Source organism: Talpa occidentalis, unplaced genomic scaffold (assembly GCF_014898055.3).
Source record: "Talpa occidentalis isolate TD23 unplaced genomic scaffold, MPIMG_talOcc4v2.1 talOcc4.14, whole genome shotgun sequence".
Lineage (NCBI taxonomy): Eukaryota > Metazoa > Chordata > Mammalia > Eulipotyphla > Talpidae > Talpa > Talpa occidentalis.
In genome coordinates, this window is record NW_023601433.1 from 75596122 (window position 1) to 75616717 (window position 20596).

At 37.0% G+C, this 20596-nt stretch overlaps 1 protein-coding gene across 7 annotated transcripts in view; it reads left to right on the top strand.

Annotated features, from left to right (window-relative positions):
* The window catches only part of HORMAD2 (HORMA domain containing 2), an 88430-nt gene that overhangs the window by 57902 nt on the left and 9932 nt on the right, over window positions 1–20596 (top strand). For 5 of the 7 annotated variants that reach the window (XM_054695245.1, XM_054695244.1, XM_054695246.1 and 2 more), the window contains one exon: window positions 10384–11668. In XM_054695245.1, the coding sequence (XP_054551220.1) occupies window positions 10384–10488 (105 nt within the window). In that variant the 3' untranslated portion in view covers window positions 10489–11668. Of the gene's footprint in view, window positions 1–10038; window positions 10265–10383; window positions 11669–20596 lie in introns of those variants that run through there. The other 2 variants (XR_008551865.1, XR_008551863.1) reach the window with 2 other exon arrangements.

Genomic DNA, 20596 nt, shown 5'->3' on the forward strand with positions numbered 1-20596 from the left:
TTTGGCTTTACATTTAAAACACACATACACACACAAATTGTGTTATCCAATATGATTGCCACTAACTACATGTGGCCATTAAGCACCTGAAATAGGGCTAATTTGAATTGAGATATGCTGTAAGTGCAAAATATACACAGAATTATAAAAACATTGTTCAATAAAAAGAATGTAAAATATCTCTAGCTTATGTTGACTATATATTGAAATAATATTTTTGACTTAGTGCATTAAAAAAATAAATAAAATTTAATTTCATCTGCTTCTTTTTAAAAAAGCAAAATTTTCTATATAAAAATTTTAAATTTAGAAAATTTAAAATTTTCTATATAAATTTTTCTATATAAAAATTATATATGTGGTTTGTAATTGTGTCTTGCATTTTATTTCTGTTGGACAGCACTATATATATATATGTAGATATATAATATATATCAGTACAGTATCTATGATTATATATACACAGATGTGCATATATATGAGTTGCAGATATTTTTAAAGAATAAATAGGATAATGTCTTTTTTTGAAACTTGCTTTTTTCACTTAATATATGTCTTGGAGATTTTTCTTGTCAGTATATTTATATTTAACCTCATTCTTTTTAACTACTATAAAAGTATTTCTTAGTAATAAAGTACTCAGATTATTTCAGCCCTGTGCTATTACTGGAACATTTAAATTGTTTTCATTTTTCCTAAGGAACATTGTTTAGGGAATGTCCTTGAACGTGACTCTTTGTGTGCTTATGGCAACATTCCTCTAGGGTAGATGCTTAGGGGTCAGAAACGTACATTTTAAGTTTTTGTAGATCCTCCAGATTATCTCCTTCAAAGACTGTACCACCACAGGAAATACATTTACCTTTACAGCTTCTTCTTCTTTTTAAAAATTATATGTACTTTTATTTTTTGTTGTTGTGGTAAACACACACATATAATAAAATTAATCATCTTAACTATCTTTAAGTTTACAGACTCAGTGCCGTTAAGGGTAACCATCACCACCAGCCATCTCGAGAACATTTTTCATCTTCTCAAACTGAAACTTCACACCCATTAAAAAATAACTCCCTGTCATTCTCTCTAATCCCTGACAACCCCCATTCATTTTTGTCTCTGTGAATTTAACTACTTTGGGTACCTCATATAAATGGAATCATTCAATATTTGTCCTCTTGTGACTAGTTTATTTCACTTAGCATAATTTCTTCAAGTTCATCCATGTTGTAGTGTATGTCAGAATTTCTTTTTAAGAAAAATCTGCCTTTTTAAGACTGAGTAATATTCCATTGTGTATATGTACCATGTTTTGTTTATTCATTCATCAGTGGGTATTTGGATTGCTTCCACCTTTTTGCATGATTGTGTGTTATGTTGCTGCTCATATTGGTATACGAATATTTGTTCAAGGTCCTGCTTTTGGTTTTTTTGGGTATATAACAAGAAGTCATTTGCTGGAACATATAGTAATTCCATTTTTAATTTTGAGTAACTGCCATACTGTTTTCTATAGCAATTGCACTATTTTATATTCCCACAAACAATTCAGAAGGGTTCCAGTTTCTCCACACCATCTCCAATACTTGTTATTTTCTGTTTCCTACAAAATAATCACCATCTTAACCAGCCAGGCAAGGGGAGGGTAAAGGGCAAGAGCAAGGTGGGAGGGAGCACGGTGGACTATGATGGTGTTGGACTATAGGTGGCTTGGTGGTGTGTACGATGTGGTAACACCTGAGGGAGGAGATCCAATACTTTAATCCACAATGATGTAAACCCATTGGTTATAGAAAAAAAAAAAAAGCCATCTTATTGCGTGAAGTGATATCCCATTGTGTCTTGATTTACATTTCCCTAATGATTATTGATATTGAGAATCTTTTCATGTATTTATTGGCCATGTATATATTTTCTTTGAAGAAATTCCTGTTCAAGTCCTGTGCCCAGTTTTTAATCGGGTTGTTTGGTTTTGTTGTTGAGTAAAATTCTTATGTTTTCTGGGTATTACTCTCTTATAACTTATATGACTTGCATGCATTTTCTCCTGCTTCTGAGTCGACTGTTGACTCTCTTGATAATGTCCTTGGATGCACAAAAGTTTTAATTTTGATGAAGTCTAATTTATCTATTTTTACTTTTGTTGCCTGTGTTTTGGTGTCATGTCCAAGAAACCCTTACCAATTCCAATGTTATGAAGCTTTTATTCTCAGAGTTTTATAGTTTTAATTTTTATATTTAGGTCTTGGATCCATTTGTGTTAGTTTTTGTATATGGTATAAGATAGAAGTTCAGCTTCATTCTTTTGCACCATTTTGTGAAAAGGCCCACTTTTCCTCATGGAATCTCTTAGCACCCTTGTTGAAAATCATTTGATCATATAAGTAAGAATTTATTTCTGGGCTCTCTCTTATTCTGTTGGTCTTTATGTCTATTTTTATGCCAATACAGTATTGGCATTTTTTATTTCTATTACTGTAACCTCATAAGTTTTGAAGTCAGCAAGTGTGTGGCCTCTAATTCTGTTCCTTTCTCAAGATTATTGGGGCATTTGGGGGTTCTTTGAGATTCTATAATTTTAGATTTTTCTATTTCAGCAAAAATGTCATTGGGATTTTGACAGATAATATTTGTAGATCCTATTGGGGTAATAACAACATCTTAACAATATTAAATCTTCCAATATAGGAACATGTGGTGTCTTTCCCTAGTTTTATCATTTTATTCCTTGCTTAAGTCTTCTCAGTGCTAAAGTTATAAACAAAATCTTTTTTTTAATATTTTATTTTATATAATTCTTACATCATTTTCATCTTTGCACAATGTATGCATTTTCATTATGGTTATATTCCCCCATACAATTGCACACCCCCCCTTATTTTGACTCTAGTCCTTCCTCTTCCTACCTCTCCCTCCCACTTCACCCCCCCAGTGTGTCTCTGGTTTATAGTTGCTTGTTGATTTTGATTTTTACTTTGTATTAATTAGTCTTTTTCCTGGTCTCTTATTTAAGTTTTCTAAATTCCTGCTATGAGTGAGAAGACCATCCGGTATTTTTCTTTTTCTTTCTGACGTTTCGCTGAGCATGATCCCTTCTAGCTTCATCCATGTTGCTGCAAACTGCATGTGTTTATCTTTTTTGATTGCTGAGTAATATTCCATTGTGTATATGTACCACATCTTCTTGATCCAGTCATCTATTTTTGGGCATTTGGGTTGTATAAACAAAATCTTAAGTTACCTTCTTCTCATTTGTAGCTCTCTTTTACATTTAGTTCCTTAAGCTAATTTGGCTTATTTTTTTCTGGTGTGAAAACTTTTTCCTGTTACATTGGTACCACCCAAATAGCCTGCCCTGCTCATTTGAATACCACTTTTACTATCAAATTCCCATATATACATGTTTGTTTCTAGATTTGCTATTCTATTTCACTAATCCATGTATACTCCTATGTTAACTACTACCATGTTTTAATTATTCTAACTTTATATTGTGTTTTTCTATCTTCCCCCTCATAGTTATTCTTTTTTGATATTTAAATTTTTTTCTATACATTTTCTCTTGTAGATGACCATTAGAATCAGCTCAATAAGTTCCAAAAGACATATATTTGAATTTTGATTGAAATGGCATTGACTTCATAAGTTAATTGGGGAAATTGTTATTTTTATAAGTACATTTTGAAGAAAAGTTATTTCTAGTTTTTGTGTTCCTGTTATCCCCATGGTCCTGGGAAACTTTCTGTTTACCTAGTTTATACCCATATTGCCTCTACAGAGCAGTTCTGTCCAATAGGACTTTTTGTGATAATGAAAATTTTCTATACCTGCAATGTCTAATAGGTAGCTTCTTGCTACATGTGACTGAACACTTGAAATGTGATAATGTAATGGAGAAGTTGAATTTTAAATTTTATTTAATTTTTACTAATTTGGACACCTGTGGCAAATGGCTACCATAATAGGCAGTACAGCTCCTGGATATATGAATAACTGTAAGGGAATACTTGTATAGGTAGGAGAGCTAAATAACAAAAGAATTATTGATGCCTACTGTGTCAAAGACACACCATAGGTTTTGAAGAGAAAAGGCCTAAAGACCACAATATTGATACAAATGAATTCCTAAAGAACTTAAAACCCAGCACATTTATATATTTACAAATATGTTATCAAAAACACACAGTTATAAAAATTTGCTCTGGGTAGTCCTTCAAGAAAGAAAAATCAAACTAGATTAGAATAGCTGGAAAACTTTGTAGATGAAATACTTTTAGAGAATGACCTTGAAGGAATTGTTCAAAAATTGAAAGAGAGAAAGTAATTGAAGATTTCTGTTTTCTGAAATATGGAGGAAATAGAGAAGAGGGGAAAAAATGAGGTATGTTTGGTAAATGTAACTATATTAGCTTTCTAGGGCTGCTGTAACAAATTACCACAAATTTGGTGACTTAAAAAAATATATTTTCTCACTAGAGGCCAGAAGTCCAAAAATCAGTGTAACTAGACTGAAATCAAGGTGAGCAGAGCTGTAGTCCCTCTGGAGGCTCTATCAGAGAATCTGTTCTTTGTTGTTTCCAACTTCTGTTGGCTGCTGGCATTCCTTGGCTTGTGGCCATATCACTTCACTCTGCCATGGTGGTCATGTTGTATGCTCTTCTGTTTGTGTTCGTATCTTCTGCTTCCCTCTTATAAGAATGTATGTGATCATGTGTGGGGTCCCTCTGGATAATTCAGGATAATCTGTTCCTCTCACGATTTTGAATCTCAACTAGAGAGACATCCCCCCCAACCCTTTGCCATATAAGATAACAGTCTAGGATTAAAATATGGACATGGGGTGGGGGCAGTCAGCCTACCACAAGAATCCAGTTTAGCTGGAGTAGAGGGTACCTACTGCAGTATCAGTCACTGAATGACTTGCTCATGTGAGATGTAACAGGTGCTCTATCTGTGCTATTCCATTTACTCATTACAAGAACTCTGTGTAGGCATTAGGAAATGAGAGAAGGTGACTATATTTTCCACCTTTGATGACTGGGAAATAAATGGTGATTAACAGAAATTGAAAAGTCATGAGGAAAAATTGATTACAGAGGAAAAACAATTAATTCAGCTTTGGGTGTGCTTTGTTTGAGGTCTTGATAGGCTGTATGCCCCCACCTCCCCAAAACAGTCAACCCCAGAGTAAAACCTCTGAGCCCTTTGTAGAGGTCTGATGACCTGTCCTGTAATTTCCTACCCTTGTTTTACCTTTTGGGTTGAATAAGAAAATTACAAGTAGCATTAAGTTTGAAATCAGGAGATCTGGGTTCACAATCTCCACTTAGTAAATGTGTGAACAAGTAATTTCATTTCTCTAAGGAATCTAAAAATGAGGAATAAAAGCCCTGTCTCTGCTCTCACAGAGTTATAGTGATGAATAAATGAGATAACATTTGTGATATTCTTAGCACAGTATGTGCTCTGTTGTAAACATTCAAATGTTGGTAAAAAGGAGCAAAATTTTTAATATGTCAAACTTAAGTATTTTCCTATTTTAAAACTATCTGGGTGTTAAGCAACAGTTAACATTAGCTTTAAAAGTCTTTAATTGACTTCCTTTTCTACTGTCCAAATACAGCCTACCATGCTTTGACCACATAAGTAATAAGTGCCATGCAAGACCAATTGTATCCCTTTCTAAGCAGATTGACCTAAATAAATTCTACTTCACAGAACTTAAAAGGCCACCAAGTATGAATCATTTAGCTTCCTGCTCCCATATAAAGATGTACCTATATCTATATAAATTTTCCCCCTTCCTTCAGACTTTAAGTTATACCCCATCTTTTGTCCAAAATAAGTACTTCTTTCTGTTCTTGATGCAATTTCCTTCAACCTGAGCTCTAGGTCACATAGTGCCCTGCTGAATACCTTCATTTGTATATTTTGCCTCCAATTCAAAATCTTGAAAGCAGAGTCAATTATTTTTTCATCCATCCTCTCCACCATGTTCCTATCACCCACCACTCATTTTCCTCTGTTACCTATTGTGGTCATTTTTTTTGTTCCTTTCTTTCATTTGTTATCCCTGTGCTCATTCCAGTTAACGATGAAGCCATGTTAGAGTTCAAATTTAGGCATTCAGTCTCTCCTCAACCCTCTGCCTATTAGTTTTCTCCTCTCTAACCTTTTTGCTGCTCTTGTTCTAACTTGGATTAGTTCTCTTCTGAAGTAGCCTCATTGCTTCTTGCTTCACTCCTCTCCAGTCCACCCTCATACTACCATCGTAGGGATTTTCCTAAAAACAAATCTGCTCCTACAACCCTTCAGTGGCACTCTATTACACTGCAAACTCCCAAACTTGAAAGAATGAGATTGTATGACCCAGCCACCACCTCATGCCTTCCTGTTAGTCCCACTGAACTATTCCCAATTCTCCAGAGGCATTCTGCTTTATATCCCTGTACCTATGCATCTTTTGTCTAGAATGTTATCTCTGCAACCTCAAACCTTAACGCAATGTGCTTGGTGAATGTCTATCCATCTTGCACTACTTAATTCAACTTCACATCCCTTTGAAGCCTTACAGGCTTCCCCAGGAAGAGCTGATAAGATCTCTTTAGAACCCCTGCTGTACCTCGTACAGGACTATTATTTCATCCGAGACCTTTTTATTTCTCCCTACCAGGTCCTCTTTTAGGACATGAAGTGTATCTTTGACTGGACTTGTATTTTAGTGCTTAGCACAGTATCTGGCACAGAGAAGTGCTCAAAAATGTTTGAGGAATAAACAGATTAATTATAGATTTTTAAAGCTTTTTGATATCTTAGAGTTGAAGAAGAGATAACTGATATAATATTTGGAGATAAATGGAAATATCTGACTATGTCTTTTAGAAAACTACATATTTACATCCTAAATAGAAATAGCCATGGGCCTCCCTAGTGGCGCAAGGGGTTAAGTGTCAGCACTGTGAAGCTATCCGCAGCCACTGGAGCATGAGTTTGATCCCAGGGCAGGGAGGTGACCCACATGGTGCAGCAGACCTCTCTTGTCTCACCCGGGGCTCCCCTCAGCAGTGTATATCGTTAGATCTGCCTGTTCTGTTCCCCACTCTGTCTCTGGTGAATCCTCTCACACCCTCCCACACCTCTGGCCTGCCCCCCAGCTCTGGTATGCATAAATAAATATATCTTTTTAAAAAATAGAAATAACCATGTTCTAGAACCTGGTCATTACGGACAACCAACAAAGTAAATGAATAGGCAAACTATTCATGAGTCCTAGTGAAATATGAGATACTTGCCAATATATCAGAGAACTTATAGCTTCATTGGAGTTGGAGGTAAGTGTTGTCTTTAAGCATTTGGGGTTTTTTTATTGTTAATTCACCACAATGTTAACCTGAGATACATTTATCCTAATAACATTTATTTTATGGTCACTGTTGTTCTACCTTTCATTATGCAAAAAAGATAAATATTAAGGGAGAGGAATCAAAACTAACATTACTACAATAACTTAGAGGAATGCAGACCTTTTCTGAACCATAAAATTCCTTATCTGGGAACTTCTAAATCCAAAGATTTTATGCTTATGCTGATTATAAATTTGTGCTGGTAAGGACTGACCTGACAAATAATTTTGAAGTAAGCAAAATTCACTGCACTCTCACCCCGGCACATTAAGTATTCACAGAATTATTTCCTGGTTACCTAGGACTGCACATCCCCTTGGTTCCCTGCACAGGTCTGCCTCCTAATGCAAAGCAAGTACTGTGTTCTGAACTGCTCTTTCTATGAAAACTTCTGTCTTCTTTCCAAAGGCTGTGAAGCCCAGCTTTCTGAAGGCTGCTACTTGGAAACCATTTGATAAGTTTATTTATACTAACATCATATTGAGTAATACATAATTCAAAGGGGGATTTGCATTTTTAATAAGACTGTTGGATACCTAACAACTAACCCTATGAGCCAATCTTATAAATGGGCATTTCTCACTAACCCATATACTTTCCATGATTCTGTGTCTTTAAGCATGTTGAACCTTCCATCTAGAATGACCTCCCCCAATCTCACCACTGTTTCAGTCTGATGGACTGCTAAGAAACTTTCTGTAAATTCCCCAGACTGAGTTGGTCTCTCCAATCTAGACTTTTCTAAAAATATATGTACTTGCTCTCTCAATTTCTTTTACTTTTTATGTGCTCTTCAACTAACTTCAGGGTGACTTTTGCCCCCACCAATCCAGTGCACCTAATAACCTTTATATGGGTAAATCAGATGACATATTTCAGTCTTCATCTTTCTGGACCTCTCAGTAACTTACCACTATTGACATCCACCATCACCCCTTTTATTTTCTCCACTCACTCTTCTTAAAATTCTCTTCCCCTGGCTTTCTTGACATGAAAATATGCTAGTCTTCCTTTATCTCTCAATCTCCTTTATTAGCCCATCTTTACCTAATCTTTAAATGTTGGAGTTCCTTCAGGTGATGTCTTGGCCCTTATCCCTTCTCCAGCTCTGATTTCTCATTAGTAAGCAAACTCCCCCACCCTCATGGCATTAATAACTGCCATATGCTGAAGAATGACAAATTTATCTCCAGACTGCTCTCCTGAGTTCCAGCTTCCATCGAGGTCACTTCTTCAATATATCTACTTGGGGTTTTGCAGGCATTCCAAACTCAGTAGGTTCAAAATTCCCATTGTTTTCTCTACCTGAGAGAACACCATTTCCACCCATGAAGTTAGCTAAACCAGAAAGTGGAAGTTATTAACCTGCCTACCTCTCTTATCTCCATTGGTTATCCTTCTGACAGTCATCAAATATACATTGGCATCATTAGTTGGAATACACTTCAAACATGTTTTTCGAATGTTCCTTTTCATGGTTTAAATAGTTCATATAGATTATTCATCTATGTTAGGAAGTGTCCTCTGATTACACCCTGCTTTTGAACACATTAGTTTTCTATAAACCATTGAGTGTTCCTAGACCTTGTTGGTTATCTTGAGAATTGTGTACATTATTGAAGATGTTTTGATTAACTCACTGTAATAAAATTACAGTTCTAAAACTTATAATAAAATTCTGGTTTACTTCAGTAACAAGAAAAAGAGAACAAAACTATTATTTATAAGGCCAACTTATCAACAGAGAATTTATACAGCCATGTTTTCCCAGACAGAAATAAGGATAATTTTATTTGAAAGGAAAACTTGCCCAAGAAAAATTTCTAGAGAAGCTGAAATTTTCTGACTTGTTACCACACTAACAAGTCCATCTACTAGATAAAGAAGTTGGGTTTTGTGCTTCGTGTTTTTTGTTGTTGTTGTTGCTGTTTCCTTTTCTTTAAAACTTATACATATCTAAGCAAATCATTTATCTGTTTATTTTCTCAGAGTTTTACATGGTTGATATTTCAGATTAAGCCAAAGGGAATTTGTGGTTTTGAGATCAGAAATTCAACTGTTTTCTAAAACTTAAAGGATAAATTACTAATTAACTATTTGTAGACCCAATCTTTGGTTCTAAATAGTAAAAATGCTTTATTGATATTTTGAGTGTATATCAATAATAACTTGGATCTATGGCAGCCACAACAAAGGGTAATGTTGGAACCTCGACTAGATAGAGTCTGACAAGTCTTGCTTAAAAATATGTATCTTACTCCATTTCCTGCTAAAGAAAGAACAGAGAACGTGGAAAAACCTTTCCTCCCATCAACTGGCTGGAAAAATAAAATTATCTTCTATGTGTTTCTTGGAATTTCAGGCATTTGAGATTATCTAACAGATATTAATACAGCTAATTGCTCACTAAATTAAATGAAAAGTTGTAAGAGTTTTACCAAAGCTCAGCCCAATGAGGAAATATGTATCTATGATAAATTACTGAACTTCCCTTTAATCAATAGTATACACTTCTATCCAAGCAGAAAGAAGGATCATGATCCTCCCTAATTCATTAATCTGAACATATGATAGAAATTATAAGGATGTATGATTCTGCTAACTGAAAATGGGACTTAAATTATTTTTGCCTCTAAAGCAATCAGTGCCCTAGATCTCATCTGACCCTTAATCGCTCCTTGTTGGCCCTGCACCTTGAGAACTCTTCCTCAAGAAATTAATGTTCTGAATTCACTAAAGAGAACCAAGAAACTGTCCTTGAATCTGGCTGCCTCCAGAAAACCTCAGGTCCTGAAACCTGGATACCAGACTTGGACACTGGCACTAGGGACTCTGCAGGGCCAAACCAGCCCACAGGAAACCAGGTTTGGACCCGTTATGTGACTAGAGGAATTAATGCTTTGTCTACCTGTTTTGTAGATGCCTTCCTTGTACAACGTCAAAGTATTTGCTGAATTGTGCCTCTTTCTGATGATTCTCACAGATTCAAAGAATGAATTATGTGTACAGTCAGCAAAGTTCTGAGAGCTTCAGGAAGAAGAGGAAGGTCAGCGAACCAGTGAAAGTCTTCATTCCTGACAGAAAATGACAGTAGATGCCTTCACTACATTTATTCTAATTTTATTTTGCAACAAACTTACATGAAATGTCTTAGTAGAAAAGTAAGTTCCTATCACTAAAACCTTTTGCTAAATGTGTTGCTCAACTTTTTAAAGTCAACTTACTAAGTGCTAAGTTACTGGATAGAACATGGGTTAACTCTGCCCCAAGGAAACAAGGTCACTAGGGCTGCTTTGAAATTGCATTACTTCAGGGCCTCCCCGGTGGCGCAGCGGTTGAGCGCTGGGTTGCGAAGCTGCCCACAGCGTCTGCAGTGCCGGTTCGCCCGCTGCTCCCCTCAGCAGTGTACTTCGGTCCTTCTGCCTGCTCTGCTCCCCACTCTGGCTCTGGTGAATTCTCTCACCTTCCCGTGCTTCTGACTGTACCCAGTGCTTGTATAAATAAATAAATAAATCTTAAAAAAAAAAAAAAGAAAAGAAATTGCATTACTTCAAGGCTGAGTTAGAGATGCAATACTCTTTATATTTGTAGAACAACCTCAGCAGCTATTTTGAAAAGAAATAAACTGCTGTTCTCAAAGGAAAGAAGGGTTTTCTTTTCATAATTAAATTCCCCAGGTATTTTCACACAAGGCATTTAGACTAGTGTGAAGTGTTTTAACTTGTTGTAACCTGTGTACTAGAATCCCTTCATAGCTTAATTAGAATCCCACAGAATTGCATAGGATGTGCTTGGTGAGGCTTATCTACGTCTGATTTTTGTTAACTTCAATCAAGAGGTTGATCAGTCATTTGGTAGACTAAAATGTACTCTCCCTAGTAAGTTCCTGAAATCTGGCACTAGGACCTGTACTGTTGGCCAGCTCAAGACTGGGGAATAGGTTGCAATGCAGGAGCCTAGCTCTCTTCTCAAGACCCAATTCTGAGTGCTTCCCAATAAACACTTCAGTTTATCAATCTTTAATTGGCAGATGATGCTACTAATCTTCTCCTTATACTGAAAGAATTTTGATAGACTTAATGATTAGTATCAGCTTAGTAATAAATGACATAGTATTAATTTTGCTATTTATATAACATGGATTTAATAATTTAAATGGATAAATAATTTATGTCATATATACAATATATAAGTTATATATATAAGCAATAAGTTCAATATTAAATATGTATACTTTCTGGCTAAATAAAAGCAAAATGTAACTTTTTTTTTTTTTTTGCTCATCTTTTTTTCTTTACTAAGGTCAGTGTTTCTCCAAGTGTGGTAAGGACATTAGTCCTTGGAGTGATTGTTAAAATACAAATTGCTGGGCCTGCCTCATTTTTACTAAATAAAAATCTCAAGGGTAGGACCTTGTGGAAAACTTCTTGGATTTCATGTACTCAAAATATTAAGAACCCAGAGTCTTATACCCAGAATAAGAGGAGAAACTCTGGGGTCAAATATACACTTTAGCCAGCAGAAGGCTGTGTGTGATTGTAACATAGGAGAACCTGAGGGGGCCTACCTGACTGGCAATGTCCTTTGTTATTGTATCCATTTCTGACTGCCCACAGTCAGCCGACACACTGAAGTCTTAAATTGGGCTGTAGAACCAGGGTGGCCAGGAAGGAGCATCTCCCCAGCAAATTAAGTATACTCACATGAGCTCACTCTGCTACTGAAGGGAGAAGGAGGAGAAAAGTACTGGGTTTCTTATAGCCTGAGTCATCACAATTTCTTTTAAGCGAATCACCAAAAGAATTTAGTTGTCTAATAGAGGGATTAGGCTTATTTTGTGTCTTTCCAAAGGGTAGATCTTAGACCAAATTGGTAAAAGCTACAAGAGGTCAAAAAGAAGAACTTTATATATATATATATATATTTCTTACATCATTTTTCATTTTTGCACAATGTATGCATTTTCATCTTGGTTATATTCCCCATACAATTGCACCCCCCTTATTTTGACCCAATCCCTCCTATTCCCCACCCCAAGCCCCCTGTAGTGTATCTCTTTTTCCTGGTCCCTGTTACTCTTTTTCCTGGTCCCTTATTTAGGTTTTCTAAACTCCTGCTATGAGTGAGACCATCCGGTAAAGAACTTTTTAACTTCACAGTTTGTCAGTATTTTGAAATGGGCTACCTTGTGAGGTAGTGAGCTTACTTCTACTACAAGTGTTTGAACACAAAAGAGCTTTACAAAGACTCTAGGAATCTTAAAAGCAAAATAGTTATCGAGGAGTAATTAGTCAATCCTGATTTTAAAAGGGACCATTTTGTTTAAAGGGGGAAATTCAATTCTCAACCTATATTTACAATTTTCATAAAATTAGCTTAAGGTTGACAGATCTTTGTAGTCAAAGTCTGCAATCTGAATCCATTCAGAACCTTTCTATAGTGATTTTTATTGCCTCTATTAACACTCCTCTGTCCCAAGAAAACAATCTTTTATTGATGACAATAGGTGGAATGTGTATGTGTGATGCAGTGTGTGTACAGAGAGGTTGCTGGATATATATCCTTAGCTGGGCACATAGAAAAAGAGATCTGTTATCAGGAGGATTTAGGAACCAAGAAAATGCGAACTGGCTGATTTTATGCAGCACAGCTCATATATGCAACCAGTTGGAGTGTATCAAGATTGGAGTGTATTCAATTCTGTTTATTGAATGATTTATTAGGAAGAAAAAAATATTTTCTCTAGTCTATTAATTTCTGTTGCTAATGGCATTGGAATGAGTAAACTCAAATTCCTTGAGGAGCTGAAATTTCAGTAAAAAGAATGAAAGCTTAGGTATGAGGATATGAGCTGGGGAGCCTGAGCTGTCTCTACATTACCATTTCCTCACATTGACTCTGCTTGGTTCTTCACTGTGATGACAAAGATTAGATGATGATAGCTTGGAAACTGGGACATTGTTGAATTAAATATTATGCAGGGGAAATTTGACTTTGCTGTTTGGGGTTTTTCTGTCTTTACAGAAAGTTGGTTTAACTGGAAAGAGATAGATTAGTCTAGGCACCAAAACCGCATCTTCATTTCCCCTCTCTTGGGGTGTCTGAGTTCTTTCATTCCCCATCTTACCTCTGCCAGAAACTGGAAATATTCATCAGTATCAAAGTTGCACTCATACAATTTCAAAGTAGTGTATGTATGTTAAAAAGACCACTAATCATTAGAACCAGTGAGTGGAATTGTCAATTTATGGTTTCAAATCCAATAGTATTGGCACTTTAAGAGATTTTCATTGGTTCTTATAGTAAAAATAATGCTCATTTATAACCATCATCATTTGAAGGAGATCCCAGATGATAAAATGAGACTTAACACACTATGCTTGTAAGAGGACAGGTGAGGTCCTCTATGTTGTATGATTCTAGATTCCATATAAGTGAGAAAAGGCCTTTGTCCTAAATGTATTCTTTTTTAGGAATTAGTTTGTATTTTTTAAAAACTAGTATTTTAAGTGTGATTGTGTGATTTGTGTAATGAGGACTTGACTCAGACTTGCTACTCAGTTTTCAGTTTCTGTCATTGACAAGAGTGCCACTGGGGACCTTAATGAACACTTTGGTTATGCAGTGGTAAAGCCAAGGTCCTATCCAGAAGTGGGAACACTTGAGATATTAACCTGCTCATCTAACTTCCCCTTGGCTGTACAGCATCATCGCAAATAGGATTTTACCTTGTAGGAATATCAAATTTGTTGAGACTGACTCCTATAAGAGGTGGTGGGTTCACTACTGCTGACTGTGATGTCAAAGAAGGGCGGTGGTGGTTAAACTGATCCCTGAAACCTGACTGGAAGTTGCACCTGAAATTCATTGAATAGGGGACCCTGGAAAAAAGTCTCTTAAACATTTTAGTCTGGCCTTAATTGTGCTATGAGGTTCAGCCATAGAAGGGTTTCCCTGTGGAAGGGGTAAAGAGGTAAGCTGATTGAAATAGCAAAAAACATCCAAGACAGGCTGGTAGAGCATGTACAAAATCCTGGTGTAAGAGTAGACTTTGAGAGTAGTTATTTGACTGGAGGAGTCTGGGGCATCTGTGTTCCATTTGGATAGATTACAAATTGGCTGTAGGATAGGCCTGAGAAATTTTCATAGTAAGTTAGTTAAAAAATAGCCTGGGCTGATGGCTTCAAAACCTGAATGTCATTTTCTAGACAAGTTATTTAAACTTGCTAGCCCTCAGTTTCTTCAATCTGTAACATGTGGATCTTAATGGTAGCTACCTAGTAACGCTGCTGTGAAAATTGAGCAGCAAATTAAAGCTAATTGACAAACACACATACAGTCATTGTTCAACAGATGTTCATAATTATTACTATTTTTTAACTCATGGCATATCCTCTTTCTTACTCTCAGAAATTTAGATCCCTGTGCTGCTTTTTGCATACCCAGATCCTGCATCAACACTCTCTCCAAGCCTGAATTAGCACTTGAACCATGCTCCCAATTGCCATTCTCAAAACCCTCTCCACTCCTTTCCCCAAATTGAAATTCCCTTTCCCTCAGGATAGTTTGATGGAAGGGAAATATCAGATTAATTAGCTGCCCTCCAATATTTACATTTTACAACAGAAACTTGCTAATAATAAAACTGAGTTTACTTCAGGACTGTGATATGAGAACAGATTTAATAAACAGAGAAGAAAATCTGAAGAGAATTTTGTAACTATCTTCGAATATATGTGGGGATGTCATGAAATTCTGGGAACACAGATACAATCTCAATTGTTCCAACGAGTAGGACAGACCCATTTGGAAGAAGTGCAGGGAGGCAGATTTGGACTCCACATATTGAAGAATTTCCCCCCAATGATCTTGCAAAGTTCCTTGCGCTTGAGAGACAATCAGCCTTTTAATGTTTTTATTGTTAATTGTTTAGTTATGTTTAATTGTTAGCAATTAGAATTGTCAACTGGTGACTCTGCTTCTGGCTGTAATAAGTTCCCTGTCACTAAAGGTGTTCAAACTGAGTTGTCCAGAATGTTGTCCATTTGGATAAAAATTGAATAAAAAATATTGAGATCTCTTTCAGCTATAAAATTCAGCGACATTTTCATTAATGGTAGAATTTCAACAGAGATATTTTGGAGCAAAGGAGAATTTTATAAATCCTTTTTCCAAAAGACAGTAAAATGAAGTGGTTAAAACTGAGGGTTCTGGATTTAGACACTGCCTGGGTTCAAACCCTAGTCCTCCTACTTGCTAGCTGTGTGACATTGCGCCGATTATTTACTATCTGTGCACTTAAGTTTCCTTATCTGTAAAAGTGGGCCAATAACAGGGTCTTCTTCATAGATTTATTGCAAGAACTAAATGAGTCACTATAGGGAGAGTGTTTAGAAGACTGCCTGGCACACAGAAAGTTAATGCTTAATGCACGTTAGTTACAAGGTATTACTTGATGCCCTTACCACTTCTACAGCTTTTTGTCTTCTCAGTATTAGAGGGAGGTTTTTTTGTAGCATGATTGACCCTGACCTTGTTTTTTCCTAAAACATATGTCAGCCATGGCCACTGTAATTAGCCAGTGCACTTTGTATTTCCTATAAGCAAGCTTTAAAGCTAAATAAGCAGACAGGGTCTGTGACGCACACTTAATGAAGGATCCCATTGATGAAATACAATCATGGCTGTGGACACCTTAACCCTGCTGTATGCCTGGCAAGTGGTAGATGCCCAGTAAATATTTGTTGAATGAATAGATGAACTTGGCAGGGTTCTTATTATTTCCTACATTTTATTTATTTTTGATTAAGTAATACAGTCACATGATTTAAAATTCAAAAGGAACAAAAGGCTATGTAGTGAAATCATACCTCCCACCCTGTCCCCAGCCACCCAGTTTCCCTCCTCTTAGGTAACTAACATTACCACTTTCTCATATATCTTTCCAGAACTATATTAGGCATAAAAAAGTAAACATACTATTAGCATATGCACATTCTTTTCTTTTTTTTTTTTTTTTTTTTAAGATTTATTTATTTATTTATACAAGCACTGGGTACAGTCAGAAGCGCGGGAGGGTGAGAGAATCCACCAGAGCCAGAGCGGGGAGCAGAGCAGGCAGAAGGACCGAAGTACACTGCTGAGGGGAGCAGCGGGCGGCAGGAGAGGTCTGCGCACCATGTGGGACCCTCCTCCGGAGGCCGGGGAGCAACCGGGGATCGAACCGGCGCTGCAGAGGCCGCGGGCAGCTTTGCAACCCAGCGCTCAACCGCTGCGCCACCGGGGAGGCCCTGCACATTCTTTTCTTACAAATGGAAACATACATTGTTCTCGGCATTTTTTTTTAAAGATTTATTTATTTATGCATAGGAGAGCTGGGGTACAGGCCAGAGATGCGGGCGGGCGGGGCGGGCAGGGGTTGGTGAGAGGACTCAGCAGAGACAGAGCACGGAACAGAACAGGCACATTGACCAAAGTACACTGCTGAGGGGAGCAGCGGGCGAGTCAGGAGAGGTCTGCCTTGGCATGTGGGTTGCTTCCTGGCTGACCGGGGATCGAGCTTGTGCTGCAGAGGCTGTGGATTGCTTCATAGTGTGGTGCTTAACCCTGTGCGCCACCAGGAAGTCCCATGTTCTAGGCATGTTTATCGTAGTAGACCCAGGAGTGGGGGTGAACATGGCACAATAAGGAGGAAGAGAGAAGCAGAGCTCTGAGACGGAAACATCAACAAGGAGACTTGTGTGTTAATCCAGATGTAAAATGATTAGATCCTGAACTAGCGTATTTGGGGTGGGGGGGGAGGTAATTGGAAAGTTGAATGGGTTTTTTTTAAGCCCACACCACACTGTCCACCACAGCTATCAAGATACAGAGCATTTCTGTTGACCCTAAATTTCCTTTGTATTTCTTTCTAGTGGGTCTCCCTCCCTGGGCCCATACCTCCTGTCCTCTGCTTTGTCAGTTTTCCAGCTTTCGTGTTTCTAGCCTGAATGGCATGGCAGGGTTGCTACTCAGCAGACTAACCATAGTGTCAGTCACTGTGAACAGCACTTACTCTGGGCCAGTTACACATGCCCATTCCCTTAATCCTCCCCATAGCCAAAGAAGGCTGGTACTGTTGCATCAGATAAGATACAGAAAAGTTAAGCCACTTGTCCACAGTCACCCAGGTAGTAAATAGCAAAATCAGAATTTTGAACCCAAAGCAACCTATTTTCAGAGACCATAGGTGAAAATAATCAAAACAATGTTCCAACTGTAACAAAGACTTATTTAGATTGAGAAAAAAAAAATCTTTAGTAGGTTAATATAAAATGGATTTGTCCAGCAGCTTTCAAGTGTGCTTTAAATGGTTACTAGCCTTTCTTTTTTTTTTTAATTATTTTTTACATCACTGTTCATTTTAAAACAATATTTACTAGCCTTTCTTGATAGGTATTCCTCAGCAGGCAGAGTTTAATGCTCTTGCCTTCAGTGTGCTCACCAACCATGCTGCTTTCTTCTAAGAAATCATAACATGTAGAACTCTCTCTTTGTTAAGGAATTGGTGTGGTCAGGGCATTACTGAGAATAACAACTATCTCTGCCTTTCTATAAGTCCATGTCATTCTGAAACCACAAGGAATGTGGTTAGGTCCTCTGGTCATATCTCAATAAAGATTTATCTCTTTCACTGTTGTCTCCAAAGAACTTTTCTCCTGGACTAAGATGCTAATTCATAGTAATGCTGATTGATAGGCCTACCCTAAAGAGGCACTTGTTAAGGAATTAATTATATTGGGGGTTCTGAAACTTGCCAGCATAATAAAAATGCTTACCAGCTATAATAGTATGAGGAAGAAACCACTGACATAAATAATATTGAAACAAATGCCTATAAAGTCACAGGCAAGTTTGCTAAGCTAACTGTAGAACCCAGAGAATAATAGGGTGAAAATGTTAATAGTGAAACCAATTTTGATTCAGTGGTGGGAGTTTATTAAATATAGGTCATATTTTCCCAGACACTTGAAATTCTTTGTCATCATCTTGAATTTGAGGCCTAAGTTTGCCATTTATTGCCAAGTAATAATTTTAATGTGCTTTTTTTAAAAATAAGAAAATAGTTATCTCCAGTCAACATAGAATAAAAGAAAATGGACTTATGGGCCTCCCCGGTGGCGCAGCGGTTGAGTGCTGGGTTGTGAAGCTGCCCGCAGCCTCTGCAGCGCCGGTTCGATCCCCGGCTGCTCCCCGGCCACCGGAGGAGGGTCCCACATGGCGCGCAGACCTCTCCTTCCTTCTGCCCGCTCTGCTCCCTGCTCTGGCTCTGGTGAATTCTCTCACCCTCCCGCGCTTCTGACTGTACCCAGTGCTTGTATGTATAAATCAATCAATCAATCTTTAAAAAAAAAAGAAAGAAAATGGACTTAGGGTATAATATTTGGAATTTGAAACAAGATGGTAGAATTATCTTTTCTGGACGTCTAGATTGATTTCAATCCAGTGATGCTTCAGGAGTAGATTAGATGAATTTCTGGTCTCATACCTTTGTGTGGCCCATTTTCACACTGTCCAAATCTCCAGAAATGACAACATCAGAAAGAAAAGATAATGGTAGAAGAATATCTTCAGAGCTAGGGACTGTGCTGGTTATTGGTAAGCACTGGTAAACACCAATGTGTTTGTTTCTAATTAGACTGGAAAGGGTGGTGCAGGATAGTTTGATGTGACAATTCGTTAGAGATTTGTTAGTCAAAACCTGGATTTTTTAAATTTTATATATTTTTTACATTTTTCATTTTTGCACAATGTATGCATTTTCGTCTTGGTTATATTCCCCATACAATTCCCACCCCCCTTATTTTGACCCTACTCCTTCCATCCCCCCTCTCCCCCTGCCCCCGTAATGTGTCTCTAGTTTATAGTTGCTTGTTGATTTTGATTTTAACTTTATTATAATTAGTCTTTTTCTTGGTCCCTTATTTAGGTTTTCTAAATTCCTGCTATGAGTGAGACCATCCGGTTAAAAAAAAAAAAAAAAAAATTCACACTAAGAAAAAAAAAAAAACCAACTTGGATTTTAATATTAATCTTGGTTCTCTATTTCTAGACAAGTCATTTATCTGTTTCATTTACTGCTCGATGTGGCTATTTACCTAGGTAAGGAGGTAGGACAAACAGGAGATAAAATTAGCGGGTGGTAAACAGTCTGATTGGGTGCCTGGATTCCCTCTGCCTAGGCTCTGGGATAGTTTGGAGCAGGGATGGAGGGCTCCCTTAGGGAGCTAACCCTTTATCAATGGTTCTAAAGGAGCTTGGGGAGACCAGACCAGTTCCCTGGCCCCTCCTCCAGACATTGAGATTACTGATGAGTAAAAGTGAGATTCATCTGAACCTAGTCAGAATAAACTTAGTCTTGAGGATGGGGAAATTTTTTTTAATTAATAAAACTCATTTTATAATTACAGTATACTTAGAACAGTCATTTGCATGCTATAAACTCTAAGATATTGTGGTGATGACACATGATGTAAAGTGACTTTGAAAGTGACAGATTGCAAGATGATAGAACACCTTTCACTCTTATGCTATTGCTTGTATTTAAAGTATTTCTTAGAATGGGCAAGCTACATAAAATCTAAGCTGGTTTTAACTAAAAGCCTAATAGTTTTGATGGAAACTGTTAAACCAATTCTGTAACCAAAGAGAAAAACAGCTTAAACTGCCAGGTATCATTATTATTGTAATACTCCCTTTATCAAAAACCTATAACTGAAATTTATAGGTAAGGATTTACAGTAAGCAGAAGGTACTTGGAAACTTGTCAGTTAAGCAGAAGAAGAATAAAAACTTCTGCTGTAAGCTTTTTAACCCTCTGAAGTCAGAAATATTAAAAAAAAACTTTCACAATTAGTTACTAAGGAAATTATATAAAGGTCATGATACTAAGAGAAAAAGTCTAGATTTTCATTTCCAGTGGGACATAGCCTCCCTAAAGGAAAAAGCAACCTGATCTTTCTTTTGGGGGGGGCTATAAATAACAATCAAAATTTAATTTATCATTATATTCCTAAAGAAGATAGTAAACTGAATCACTTTAAAGTGACTTCATTTCCTGCTGCTCCCCCAGCCTCTTCAAAATTGAGAACACAACAAATATTTGCATAGGTTTATTATTCACATTTAATCATGAATAATTCACTCTGTACAGACAG